Here is a 14,063-nt window from a genome sequence, read left to right on the forward strand (position 1 = left end):
ATTAATTTTTTTAATGTTTGTTTATTTTTGAGAAAGAGATAGAGTACAAGCGGGGGAAGGGCAGAGAGAGAGAAGGAGACACGGAACCCGAAGGCAGGCTCCAGGCTCTGAGCTGTCAGCACAGAGCCTGACACGGGGCTCGAACTCACAAACCGTGAGATCATGATCTGAGCTAAAGTCAGACGCTTAACCAACTGAATCAACCAGGTGCCCCAAAGTAAAGGAATTTTAAAAGAATCCAGGGTTTTGATCTGGTAATGTCAGTCTGGAGCAGTTACATTTTCTGTGGGCCTTTGAGACTGACCAGAAGCATCTCCCTAAAAAATATATTTAATTCCTACCCGGTATCTAGCTTCAGAATTTTGTCCAAAAAAAAAATGTCTAACATTTTAAACAATTAAAATTATAGGTACTAATTATTAGTACTAATTAAGCCCATCTGGTGAATGTTCCCATTGTATTTTTATGGAAAGCAATTGAGTGAGAAAATGTGTTTTTATTAGTCATGCATTCATTATACCTCCTGGAGACCAGTCTGGATCACAAGGGCCAAATTGCCCAGGAAGAAATAAAAAACCTCGGCTTCCAGGCCAGTGCCCAGTCGGTGTTGGTACTTGCATTTGTGCCTGAGAATCCACCTGTCTGACCAGGTCCCCCGGTTGACTGGACCGATTCCCAGCACGCATCTTGCAGTCACAGACCTGCATAGTGATAGTGAAGCTATGGTCATTTTAAGCCAGAGTACTCCCAATCAGCAAATTAGGCTGGGCCCGCCACTTAATTAAGGATTTTTAAACATCACAGGTGAAAAGGGAAGGGTCATGGTGTTTCGGGGGCCGCATTTTCCGTTCCTCTGTGAACTCAGAAATGACGGCAGACCAATGGCTGAGTAGGGGAGGTTCTTTGTCCTCTGAGTTCCAGCCCCTGAAGCCCACTTGAACTTGCTTCTCAGAATATGGCATCAGCTATTTCTCTAAAGACCATGAGTTCAGTACTCGAAGCCTTTCTGCCCGATGGGAATCAAGTTCACTTCAGTACCGTATTGTTTACGTGCTTCTGGTGACCTTCAACCTCAGAGTCCATACATGGTTCTCCATGCATGAGACACAATGGCCTTTGTCCCTTTTGGAAAAGCTCTGGCTTTCTGGGAAGTGTAGGGAAATTGTTCTCTTTTGGGGAGAGCTGGATGCCAGGGCTGACAGTGACCCAAGCACAGCCCGGGCATTCTCCCTCAGGGCAGCCGCCATGTCTTACTCTCCTTCAGGCCACAGATCATCTGCACAAAGCCTGGCACCGGGTTATAGCCCCAGGGAAGGGGCTGCCAGCTTGAAAGAAGAGGGTGGGCAGAGAGAGCAGCTGCTCACGGGGACAAGGCTGCATCCCTGCGGTTGGCCTGCGTGGAGGGAGAGTGCTGGCATGGGAGGGGCGGTGGGGAGTGGCCGCTGTCCTTGACGTGTGACGGGCCTTCTGCCAGATGCAGGACAGAAGGGCAGTGTCTTTCAGCCCAGCCAAATGGAGAGGCTCCAGAAGTAGTTGGGTTTTTTATTGTAGTATAGTTGACCAGGAGCTTTGTGGAACATTACAAGAGAGGCAATGAGTTCCTTCCGGTCTCTGAAAGGCCCTTGAGGGCACTTTTCCATCACAGAAGAGCCCTGAGCCTGGCTTCCTCAGAAGGCTGCTTGGTGCGCCTCAGTGGCTCAGTTGGTTGAGCATCCAACTCTTAATTTTAGTTCAGATCATGATTGCAGGGCTGTGAGATCGAGCCCCACATTGGGCTCCAAGCTGAGCATGGAGCCTGCTTAAGATTCTCTCTTTCTGTCTGTCTCTCTCTCTCTCTCTCTCTCCCTCTGCTGCCTCTTCTCCACTTGTGCTCGCTCTCTTGCTCTCTCTCTCTAAAAAATTAAAAAAAAAAAAAAGGAGCAGGGCTTGCTGTCAGGATTGCCACCCCCAAGACTCGGGGTGCCCGTGACTGGGTTGGGGCGGTTGCAGTCTGGGCGGGCCTGAGCCTCCGACCTCCTCCCCAAACCCACACCTTCGTGGACCAGTCTGTTCCCTTCCTGTCTTTTCAGCTCACCAATCCTACCCACCTTCTTTTTAATTTGTTCCCCACACTCACTCTTTTTCTCTTCCTCCTCCTGGCTTCCCTCTCCTTGTTCCCGGGAGTTATGTGCATGTCCTGAAGCCTAGCCCTCTGATTGTGTGCAGGAAGGGGGTGCCCGGGCCAGGAATTTGGGCAGCCCACCTTGTCACCTGGTAGGTAGACTATCCTGGGAGCGGGGATAGGAATCTCGGAACTTGAGAGAAATTCAGAAGAGGAAGTCCCTGGAGGGTCAGTGGAAAGGAAATGTGAATCTCTAAAGCTCAGTACTTCTTGAAACTCTAGTCAAAGAGTTACCTCGTCCCCGTGAGGAGGGCCAGGCATGTCCCTCCTAATGGGGACGAGGTAATTGCACTGCGTAGCCCTTCCTGATGGGTCTCATCTTCTGAACCGCATCCACCTGAGCCATGTCCATTTGTCTTCATGTTGAGAGACCCGGCCTTCTGTAGGGACTTGCTGTTGAAGTCATACATTTAAATCAGTTGCTTCACTTCATTCGCATTGTCAGGCACTGGCATTTCATAAACCCACCGCCGCGCTGAGGCAGCTGCCTTGGTATCCTCATGGTCCTTATTATTTTTCAGGTCTAAGGTGCCTGGTGGGGTTACTGGTTTGCCAGAAGCACCAGTTTTCCTTAGAAAGATGACCCTAGTGGTCACATGTTTCCTCCGCTGAGTTTGCAGCCGCTGGGAGAGGTCCTTCCTACATAATTCCAAAGCCAAGGTTGTGTGGGTGCTTGCTTCCCTTGAGGGCCAGCCCAAGAGTACCTCTGTGTTGATGTTTCTGCTTCTGCATGTAGTTTATTGCTTGTTTCAAGTAAAGTAACAACTTGTTTCTTCTTGGGGGACTTTTGTAAAGCTCACTGCAGGTCCTTAGAGATCCTGCAAAAGTGTCAGCTTGCGCTGGTGTTTCTGTGTTGCTTACACACACACACACACACACACACACAGAGGAGATTGGCCTGGGGTCTGGATGAGAAGAGGTTGGTACGGGGTCTGAGTCCAGGTGGGTCTCAGGACTCTGTGCCCTTGCCCCGCTCTCCTGGGTCCGGGACTCTGAAGGGCGTGTTGCAGTCACACACACCCCCGCCCACTCCGGGGTGGACTCCATCAGGGATAAATAGTCCGGGTGTGGGCCCTCGCTCTGCCGTGGTGACTCACTGAGTGTGCATCCCTGTTCCCCCAGGCGACCTGGAGCTCCTCTTGGTGCTGACATGATGACAGTGTGCAGGCCGGCCAAGGGCAGCCACAGCCAGACTGAAAACCTGAGCTACAAATTGGCTGACAAGTAAGAGCTTTTCTCCCCGGAGAGTATAGGAATTGGCCCGGATTCTCAGTTTCCTTCCTTTCTCTGTCTCCTTTCCCTCCTCTCTGACCCCACTTCCTTGGACCAAGGAGGCATTCTTCTCCTGGTCATTGTGATGTGCCTCGTGTAAATCCTCCCCTCCTGCTGGCACTGCAGAACCTGCGACCACAGTGGTCAAGGCAAGGGCTGACTGCTGCCCAGGTGTCCAGGGGACAGTCGTGTGGCAGCTTCAGGCCTCTCCCCGATACGCTTTCCGGCCCAGGACTTACTTTTCTAACTACTAGGATGCACGGGTATTTGCATTCCACTTGCGCCTTAAGTCTTTACAGCTGCATCTGTCCGCAAAGCCAGCTCTGCCCATTTTATCTCCGCAGTGCTGTTTTCTGTCCAGATGGAGCCCTTTGCTCTGATTGTCTGTCTCACGTTCTGCAGAGGGGTTGGCGACCGCTGGGCTGTTCACAGCTCTGCACACCAGGCCCTGGCCCCTTCCGGGGCCGTAGAGTCCTGGAAACAGGCCCTTGAGAAACTTGGGTGCAGCAAGCATGTGGGAAGGCCCTCTGCCTCCGGTTTCATCATCTCTGCCTCTTGCTGGAGCTTTGTAAATCCAGTGCAGCCTTCCAGCAGCCATCCTTTCCCCCTTTCAGTTTTTAGATAGGGCCTCAGTGATTGTGAGGTCACTCCAGATGTTCGGGATCTTAGACAATAACGGTAATCATGACAATAACACTGCTTGCACAAGGCGCCTGGGTGGCTCAGTTGGTTAAGTGCCAGCTTCAGTTCAGGGTATGATCTTGTGGTTCACGAGTTCGAGTCCTGCCTTGGGCTCTGTGCTGAGAGCTCGGAGCCTGGAGCCTGCTTCAGATTCTGTGTCTCCCTCTCTCTCTGCCCCTCCCCTGCTCACACTGTCTCTCTCTCTCTCTCTCTCTCTCTCTCTCTCTCAAAAATAAATAAACTTTAAAAATTTTTTTAAAAAACACTGCTTGCCATTTAGTAATATCATGACCTACACTGTGTGCTATACTGTGGGGACATTACAAATATTAACTCATCCGTTCATTCATTTTCTAAATATTTATTGGCTACCTACTATATACTAGGCACAGCAAAAAAGATAAATTTGGCCTCTGTCCCAATCAAGTTCCAGTCTAGAGAAGGGAGGGAGGGTTATTATTTTAAAATGAGAAAAAAAAGGGGGGCACCTGGGTGGCTCAGTCGGTTAAGCATCCAACTTCGGCTCAGGTCATGAGCTTGCCATTCGTGAGTTCAAGCCCTGCACTGGGCTCTGTGCTGACAGCTTGGAGCCTGGAGCCTGCTTCTGATTCTGTGTCTCCCTCTCTCTCTGCCCCTTCCCCACTCATGCTCTGCCTCTGTCTCCCGAAAATGAATAAACATTAAAAAAAGATAAAATAAAAAAATAAAATAAAATGAAAAAATGGAGCCAAGATTCACACCAAGATCCCTCTAACTTAAAAAGCCATATTTATCTGCTGTCAATGATATTTAACAGTACATATGATACTAATGATTATTATTCTATCATCCACTGTCTTTTTAAGTTTATTTATTTTTGAGAGAGACAGACAGTGTGAGTCAGGGAGCAGCAGAGCGAGGGAGAAGGGGAATCCCAAGTAGGCTCTGCGCCACCAGCAGAGCCTAACGCAGGGCTAGAACTTGTGAAACCGTGAGATCATGACCTGAGCCAAAACCAAGAGTCGGATGCCCAACCAACTGAGCCACCCAGGCACCCCACGCATCCACTGTCTTTCAGCCTGAACTAACTAACCTGAATTGTTCTCTCTGAATATGTGTCTGTCCTGTCTCTTCTCGCTTCCAGCGCTGTGAGAGCAAGGCTTGCACCTCTGCCCTTTGAACTCTCAGTCAAATGTCAACAGACTGATTCTGCTTTTCTTTCTGACTGAAATCTGAATTCACGTTCATGTCTTCAGTGGAGACAGAGCAATTACAAAATATGTTTCTCTTTTGTAAGCACTCTTTCGTCCATGCTGGTCGTTTATTTAAATCAGGAATTCTGCTTTGATAGCCGTATTTAAAAATGTGAAAATGTGTTTGCATTTGCACAAGTTTCTCATGCTGTGTAACCATGAACAGCAACACGGTTTACGTGTTAATGTCCCAGAGCGGGGCAGGGGTGGGGGGGGGTGTCTTCATGTAAACAACTATTAGCCTTTGAGCAGAGAGCTAGATAGTAACAGGATGCATGAAATTGCTAATTATCTGTCCCTCACTGTGAACCTTAACTGGAGTTTCAGAATTCCTATATTTGTCGGATCCACATATTCAAAAACTGGGTGCCATGAAGTTGGTCCATGTGCGCTTGCTAGTCTTGGCATGTCCAAGGTCACTCCGCTTAGTTGTAGCCTTTGCTGGTGGGAGAATGTTTTGCATTCAAAAACACGGATACCCCCATTGCCATTTAGACTAGCTTAAAAATGCTCTCCTGCTTTTCTTTCAAAATAATTTTTCATGTTTGTTATTTATTTATTTAACATTTCTTTATTTTTGAGAGAGAGCAGGGAAGGGGCAAGGAGAGAATCCTGAGCAGGCCCCGCATTGCCCGCACAGAGCCCGCTGAAGCCGGGCTTGATCCCACGAATGGTGAGATCATGACCTGAGCCGAAATCAAGAGCCAGACACTTAACCACCTGAGCCCCCAGGCACCCCAAGAAAGTGATTTTTTGAAGTGGTGGTTTCAATGTTTTTGGCTTACAACCAGCTTACAACATTTATGTCTAAGTGTTAGCAAATCTTACGAGCAGCCAAGAACAGTAACCAAGAATCCCTCACCCAGTGTTGGTCTTTCTTGTCCAGGGTCAAGGTGGAAGGTGCAGAGGCTGGGGCGGACCCTGGAAGGCCACGTGGGTCCTCCATTCCTTCCGCAGAGACAGGTGAGGATTCACCCCCCAGAAGGAGCTCCCTGGAAAGTCTCGATCACCTGATGCTGGAGTCAAGAGGGGACTGTTTTCCGCAGAACATGTTCGGCTCAAATATGATCATCAGCGACCCAGCTTCGGATCTCCGCGCTGAAGAAGCCAGCAAGGCCGGCAAGAGGCAGCCGGGCGGCGGTGAGCACCCCTGCCCTGCCGCCCGAGGGGGGGCCCCGCCCAAGCCCCTCAGCATAAGGGACAAGATATCGGAATGGGAAGGGAGACGGGAGCTGCCCGCTCCTGCCCCGGGCAGGAAAGCCGACGGGCAAGAGGATGAGCTGCCGACCTGTGTGCTGGGGAGGCGAAGCAGCGATGCCGTGAGAGCGTGGGTCACGGAGGCTCAGGATGGAGCCAGGCCGGAAGCAGAGAGCAAGGAGAATGAGAGGAATTCAGGGGTCGTGAAATTCGGGGGACAGGCTGCAGAGCCCAGGCAAGACCTCGGCCAGCCCGGCTGGGGCAGAGGCCGCGAGGCGCGGCCTGGCAAACAGCGCTTCCCCAGCGACAGCCTGTCGGTGCTGCGGCAGGTGGAGAAACTGGAGCAGGCTCTGAAGGACGGGTCGGCAGGGCTGGACCCCCAGCCACCGGGGACTTGTTACTCCCCCCACTGCCTGCCGGACAAGGCTGAGGAGGGGCCCGCCCTTCCTGAGAACCTAGGGGGCGGACGTGGCCCCGACCTCAGGCCCCACCACTGGGACCCCGAGGCCAGGGACCTCGCCCCTGAGGCTGCGGAGGAGAGGAGAGGATCCTGCCGGAGGCCCTGCGACCGGAGCCTGGAGAGTGTGGACAGGGGCTCGGAGGGAGCCCCCGCCAGACCCTTCATCAACCCCCTGCCCAAACCCCGGAGAACATTCAAACACGACGGAGAAGGGGACAAGGACGGGAACCCGGGCTCCAGGAGGGATAAGAGGCACCTGCCGCCTCTGCCTTCTCTACCTCCCCCGCCCCTGCCGTCCTCTCCCCCGCCCTCCTCTGTGAACAGAAGACTGTGGACCGGAAGACCGAAACCCAGCGCTGACCACAGGTAGGTGACAGGTGGCCATCTGCCCCAGCCGTTGAAGCTGCATCGCAGCTGCCGTGAGCCTCCTTGTTTGTTTTATTACGCTGCGGGATCTTGCAGTTGGTCGGGACTGTTCGAGGCTTGAGATAGTTTATCAATTAAACCCGGAGACGTGATCGCTGATGTGCGTGTTTTGTGTTCTTTGTCCTCGAAAAAGAGTATGGGCTTTGAAAAATTACCTTTTGGGTGTGATACGTCCTTGTCATTCTGACACTAAGAAGGGGTTTGAGGACAGCTCGTGTTAACCCTGGCAGTCGACTAACTGGTGCTAACGGCTCATTCTGCCCCCACCGTCCCCAACTGGTGCATGCTGCTTTGAATCCCCACTGGCTCATTGTTCCATGTCTTTTTCTTGGTATGAGTTCTAGAAACACATAGCCCGGGTCACAGTCTATCTCTGCAACCTTGAAGAAGTTATTTAACCTCCTGAAACCTCAGTTTCCTCATTTAGGCATGCTACAAGACGCACCTTGGGTTGCGAGTAACTTGTTCTGCGAATGTTCTGCAGGAGAAGCAAACATTTCTAGTAAATTTTAACTTGATAAATGAGCGATATCTTGCAATGTGAGTAGTACGGGATACTGAATGTCACATGATTACAACTGAGCCAATGCGCTCGCTCTCTCTTTCTGGGGGGTTGGGGGTAATCCTCTCCAGTGCTCAGATGCTCGGTCTCAGGCCACAGAGTTTGGTAGAAATCAGTTATTTTTCAGAATGTTTTAAGGTGCCCACAGCTAGCACTAGTGTATTTTTTGTCACTCCAAAGAACCGATGGATGGTCCTTTGCTTTTCCAGACAAGAGTAAGCTTAGGAATGCTTTGCTCCATGCTAGGTCATGCTGCCTGCAGATAGAGACCCTTTCGTCTCCTGCCTTTTGCCAGTTACATTAAATACAGTGTGACGGGGTGCCTGGATGGCTCAGTTGGTTGAGTATCTGACTTCAGCTCAGGTCATGATCTCACGGTTCGTGGGTTTGAGCCACACATCGGGCTCTTTGCTGACAGCCTAGAGCCTGCTTCAGATTCTGTGTCTCCCTCTCTCTCTGACCCGCCCCTGCTCACGATGTCTCTCTCTCTCTCTCTCAAAAATAAATAAAACATTTAAAAATTTTTAGTTTTAAACGTTATCTTGTGTGTCCATCTGCTCCTCTGCCACCTACCTCTTTATTACTAATCTTTCATCTGCCCCCACCCCAATACATTCCTGCTTAGCAGCCAGAGGAGTTTTCTAGAAATATAGGCAGCCATGTCACTCTCTACTCAGCATGATCTGGCAGGTAGGATTGTTTTGCTGTAAGAAACAGAATTTCTTATGTTCTCTTCCAGCAGAAAAAGTTCTGCATATTCGGGGGGCGGATAGATATAAATTATGTCCTTTAAAAAAAGAAATTTACTTGGGATATCATGGAGGTCTTTCAGTGCTGCCACTTTTTTTTTTCACCTTCATTTTTTGACTGCTTCGTTCCTTACCTCATGTGGATTAACCGTATTTTATTTAATTATTCCTCCACTGACAGATGCTTGGGTTGTTTTCAATTTACATATCATGCTGGGATGATAGTAGATAGCATTAGGGAAGACTCAGAGCCAGAGAACTTACTAGATCAGCTCCTCACTAGCTGCGTGACATCGTACAAGATACTAAGTTTGTCTTGGCCTCATTTTATTTATTTTGTAAATTAGCGGTGGCTCTAGAAACCACTTTATAGCTTTGTCCTGAAGATTGGACGAATAAATGTGTGTAAGCGTAAGTAAAAAATAGAACCTGGCGTATGGTAAATGCTTAATAAATGTTAGCTGCTATTATTATTTTCTGGTTCTGTTCTGTTAATTAGAGTAGCTATTTCTATTTCAGTACCAAACTGTTTTAATTATTTTAACCTCATGATATGTTGAATATCTGGTAGAGCTTACAGAAATTTCTTTATCATTCCTAATCAGACGATTCTCTTGACATTTTAAATACACTGTCTCAGGGGCGCCTGCGTGGCTCAGTCGGTTAAGCCTCCGACTTCTGCTCAGGTCATGATCTCATGTTCGTGGGTTTGAGCCCCGCATCGGGCTCTGTGCTGACAGCTCAGAGCCTGGAACCTGCTTCTGATTCTGTGTCTCCGTCTCTCTCTGCCCCTCCCCTGCTCGTGCTCTGTCTCTCTTTGTCTCAAAAATAAATAAAACATTAAAAAAAATTTTTTTAAATAAATACACTGTCTTGTCGTACGCCAGAAAAAGTGACTGATTGATCACCTTTGTTATAATTAAAACCACAGTATTTGTTTCCTTATTTTCCTCCTTTTTCAAAAACATCTTGACTATTCTTGCATGTATGGTGCTAAATGTTCTATGTCAAATTTCACACACACAAAATATGTTAGTTTATTTTATTATTTTTTTAAATGTTAATTTATTTTTGAGAGAGAAACAACACGTGAGTGGGGAAGGGGCAGAGAGGGAGGGAGACACAGAATCCAAATCAGGCTCTAGGCTCTGAGCTGTCAGCACAGAGCCCGATGCGGGGCTCAAGGGACACGGGGCTTAAACTCCCAGACGGCAAGATTGTGACCTGAGTCAAAGCCTGCCACTTAACCGACTGAGCCATCCAGGTGCCCCTAGTTTATTTATTGATTTTTTAAATGTTTATTCATTTTTGAGCACAGACCCTGATGCAGGGCTCGAACTCACAAATGTGAGATCATGACCTGAGCTGAAGTCAGACACTTAACCAACTAGAGCCACCTAGGCGCCCCTGTATGTTTTTCTCTCAAAAGACCCCTTAGGGGCGCCTGGATGGCTCAGTCCGTTAAGCATTCGATTTCAGCTCAGGTCATGATCACATAGCCCGTGTCGGGCCCTGTGCTAACAGCTAGCTCAGAGCCTGGAGCCCGTCTTCAGATTCTTTATCTCCTTCTTTCTCTGACCCTCTCCTGTTCACACACTTTCTCTCTTTCTCAAAAATAAATAAAACATTAAAAAAAATTTTTTTAAAGACCCCTTAAAGAAGTTTTTTTATTGTTTTAAATAGTCAGTTGATTCTCTTGGATCATTGATGTATGTAACATTGTCTGCAAAGAATTATCATTTTGCCTTTTCTTTCAAATACCTCTGAATTGTTCTCCGAGTCACACTGGCTAATGCTTTCAGAACAGTGTTCAGTAACAGCGCTGATGGCAGTGGGCAGCCCTGTGTCCTCCCTGACTTTCATGGTAATGCTCCTGGTGTTGTGCCCACAGGTGCTCTTGCCTGAGATATGTGTTTATGTAATCAAGGTGTTTCATTTATACTTCCTTTCTGACTAAGAGTTTTATTTGTTTTTAATATTTTATTTTTTTAATGTTTATTTATTTTTGAGAGAGAAAGACACAGAGTATGAGCAGGGGAGGGGCAGAGAGCGAGGGAGACACAGAATCTGAAGCGGGCTCCAGGCTCAGCTGTCTGCACAAAGCCCGACGCAGAGCTCGACCTCATAAAGCATGAGATCATGACCTGAGCTGAAGTCGACTGAGCCACTCAGGCGCCCCTTTACTAAGAGTTTTAAAAACTAGAAGTGAATGTTAGATTTTGTCAAGTTACTTTTGGTAGTTTTATATGATCATATGGTTCCTATCCATTGACCTACAAGCAATGACTTTATATCCTAAAATTAACCCATTCTTACATTTGTGGGGTGAACTCCCATTTGGTCCTGGTTTATCATTCTTTTTAAGATTTTTTTGTATCTGTATTCCATAAATGGGACTGGTCTTCACCAAGCTTTAGTGTCCTCAGTATGTAGGATCTATAGAAGAGTCTAGAGCTCCCTTGTTTATGTTCTGACAGAGCTCATACCCACCTCCAGTTCCAAATCCTTTCCCAAACCAGTGCCAGAGCCCAGGTGCCTGAGTCCTCCGGTGAGCCAGCTGCCCATGCCCTCGGTGTGCTGTGACAGAGGCTCTTTCTCCAAAAAGGCTCCCTCTCTTGGGGCGCCTGGGTGGCTCAGTCAGTTAAGCGTCCGACTTTGGCTCAGGTCACAGTCTCACAGTTTGTGGGTTCGAGCCCCATGTCAGCACAGAGCCTGAAGCCCGCTTTGGATTCTGTGTCTCCCTCTCTCTGCTCCTCCCTCGTTCGCTCTCTGTCTCTCTCTCTATCCCTCAAAAAAAAATAAATAAACATTAAAAAAAAAAAAAGGCCCCCTCTCTCCCGGGGCAGGTTGGTTGGTTCTGGGAAATAGGGGTATTTTCCTGTGTGCCTCACTGGGCAGACAGATCAACCTGGTCAACAGTTCTTCTCAGTATCTTTTCTCTGGTAGCCCCCCTTCTGCTCTTTTCAGTCTTCCAGGATTCTCTTTAAAACCAGCTAAAGTTACTTAGTTTCAGGTCAGAGATGAAATTTTTCTTGGCTAGTTTGATTATGGTTGCATCAGCTGTGCTTAAGAATTTTGGCTTTGGATTTTTCCTTTTGTTTAATATAGTACAATGGGGGTGATCACGGCAAGATGTTCACTTTCTACTTAAAAAAATAATAATAAAGTGTGCTCTTTATTGTGGTCCTATCTCTTAAAAAGAAAAAAAAAAGGAGAAGCTCAACTCAGAATTTGGCTGACTTACTGTCCTCTTTGAGGCCGGAGAGCCAAGCCAAGAAAGAAATGATTAAGGATTTTGAGGTTCGGGGGGTTTAGAATTACCCGGCCAGGCTGTGCACTTCAGAGACCATATTCGGCTTGTTTTCATAGGCCGACGAGTCCACGCCTGCAGGGGCCTCTCCAGCAGACTGAGATTCTCAGGTTGAGAAAATGTCTTTTTTCTTGACATTCTCTTCTTTTTTTTTTCTCTTCCCTTTCTCCTGTGTTCTCTCTCCTTCCTCCTTTCTTCATTTCTCTAAAGCCCCAGGAAATTAAATGCAAGGACTTATGCCTTCAATTCTGAAATGGGAAATGAGAAGCCCTTAAATGTCAGGAAATTCCAAAGATAAGGTTCCTACAGCAGCGTTGACTGGGTTGTGTATGTTGTGTAGAGCACATCAAATAACTCTGGCAGGAAGGCCTGAAGGACTACATTTAACAAGGAAAGTGACTATATTTTAACTGTAAGCAGCATCCTGAATTGACGTGTATCTCTGTCCCCAAAATGTTTTATCTGGAATGCAGATTTTTTTTTTTAGTTTGTTTATTATGGAGAGAGAGAGTGCACGCTCATTCACAGGCGAGTGGGGGAAGGGGAGAGAGAGAGAGAATCCCAAGCAGGCTCAATGCTGTCAGTGCAGAGCCTGATGCGGGCCTCAAACTCACAAATCGTTCGTTCATGACCTGAGCAGGGATCACGACCTGAGCGGAGATCAGGAGTCAGACACTTAACTGACTGAGCCACCCAGGTGCCCCTGGAATGTAGATTTTTTATTTTAGTTTAATTTCATCCTATGATGGAGTTTTCAGATCCTTATGAAGCCAAATAACTACATTGACCAAAATTTCAACTTTTCAACATTATTTTGGCTTTGTATAGATCCAGCCTTTCCTTGGGGCTGTAGCACACAACTTGCAGAACTTTTTTTTTTTTTTTTAATTTTTGAGAGACAGAGACAGTGCGATCAGGTGAGGGTCAGAGAGAGAGGGAGACACAGAATCTGAAGCAGGCTCCAGGCTCTGAGCTAGCTGTCAGCACAGAGCCCCGTGTGGGGCTTGAACCCACGAACCGTGAAATTATGATCTGAGCCGAAGCTGGATGCTTAACTGACTGAGCCACCTAGGCGCCCCATAACTTGCAGAACTTCTTGAGGATGGGAAGCCTGGGTCATTTTATGGCTGCCAAATCATGCCCCTGCTGCCATCTTCTGTAGGACTGGCAGGGATCCCCAGAGTCACCTGGCTGGACAGCAACCCTCGCCTGTTACCCACTGAGCGCCCATGTTCACTTGCCAGCCATGTAGCGGTCTGTTCCTGTCATTATAGTCTGTCCCAGTCAACACGACATCCATGAGGCAGTTCTCCCTGCCATGTCTAAAAACTGGGTGTTTCAGATCTTCAAAGGGGCAAATTGTTTGATTAGTTTGACAGAGGAAAAGTTACTTTGAAGGCGTCAGACAAGCGTGACTTTGTAAATTCTTTATTTAATGTCAGTTGCTTGGAAAACAAAGAGATAAGAATAGAGAGCATGGGGCGCCTGGGTGTCTCAGTTGGTTAAGCATCCAACTTCGGCTGAGGTCATGATCTCGCAGTTCCTGAGTTCGAGCCCCATGTCGGGCTCTGCTCACAGCTTGGAGCCTGCTTTGCATTCTGTGTCTCCTTCTCTCTCTACCTTTTGCCTGCTCACACTCTGCCTCTCTCTCGAAGTAAAAAAAATTTTTTAAAGAATAGAGAGGACCGTTGTTATTCTACATTAGAGCAATGACGGTCAGATCTTTCTTTTAAACAATTTTTTAAATGTGTATTTTTGAGAGAGAGAGAGAGAGCAGAAGAGGAGCAGAGAGAGAGAAGAGACAGAGGATCAACATGGGGCTCAAACCCATGAACCACGAGATCATGATCTGAGATGAAGTCTGATGCTTAACAGATTGATCCACCCAGGGGCCCCTATAAATTTTTTTGAGAGAGAGAGAGAGTATTGAGTGTGCAGTCTGGCAGAGGGACAGAGGGAGAAGGAATCCCAAGCAGGCTCCATGCACCAGCACAGAACCCAATTTGGGACTCG

General features: G+C 47.9%; 1 protein-coding gene across 6 annotated transcripts in view; it reads left to right on the top strand.

The window, feature by feature from the left end:
* DENND2A (DENN domain containing 2A) overlaps positions 1–14,063 on the top strand; it is a 105,852-nt gene that overhangs the window by 27,252 nt on the left and 64,537 nt on the right. For 5 of the 6 annotated variants that reach the window (XM_029922620.1, XM_029922614.1, XM_029922610.1 and 2 more), the window contains exons 2-3: positions 3,284–3,385; positions 6,233–7,369. In XM_029922620.1, the coding sequence (XP_029778480.1) occupies positions 3,312–3,385; positions 6,233–7,369 (1,211 nt within the window). In that variant the 5' untranslated portion in view covers positions 3,284–3,311. Of the gene's footprint in view, positions 1–3,283; positions 3,386–6,212; positions 7,370–14,063 lie in introns of all 6 variants that reach the window. The other variant, XM_029922613.1, reaches the window with a different exon arrangement.

This window comes from Suricata suricatta, chromosome 2, assembly GCF_006229205.1.
Source record: "Suricata suricatta isolate VVHF042 chromosome 2, meerkat_22Aug2017_6uvM2_HiC, whole genome shotgun sequence".
Classification (NCBI taxonomy): Eukaryota; Metazoa; Chordata; class Mammalia; order Carnivora; family Herpestidae; genus Suricata; species Suricata suricatta.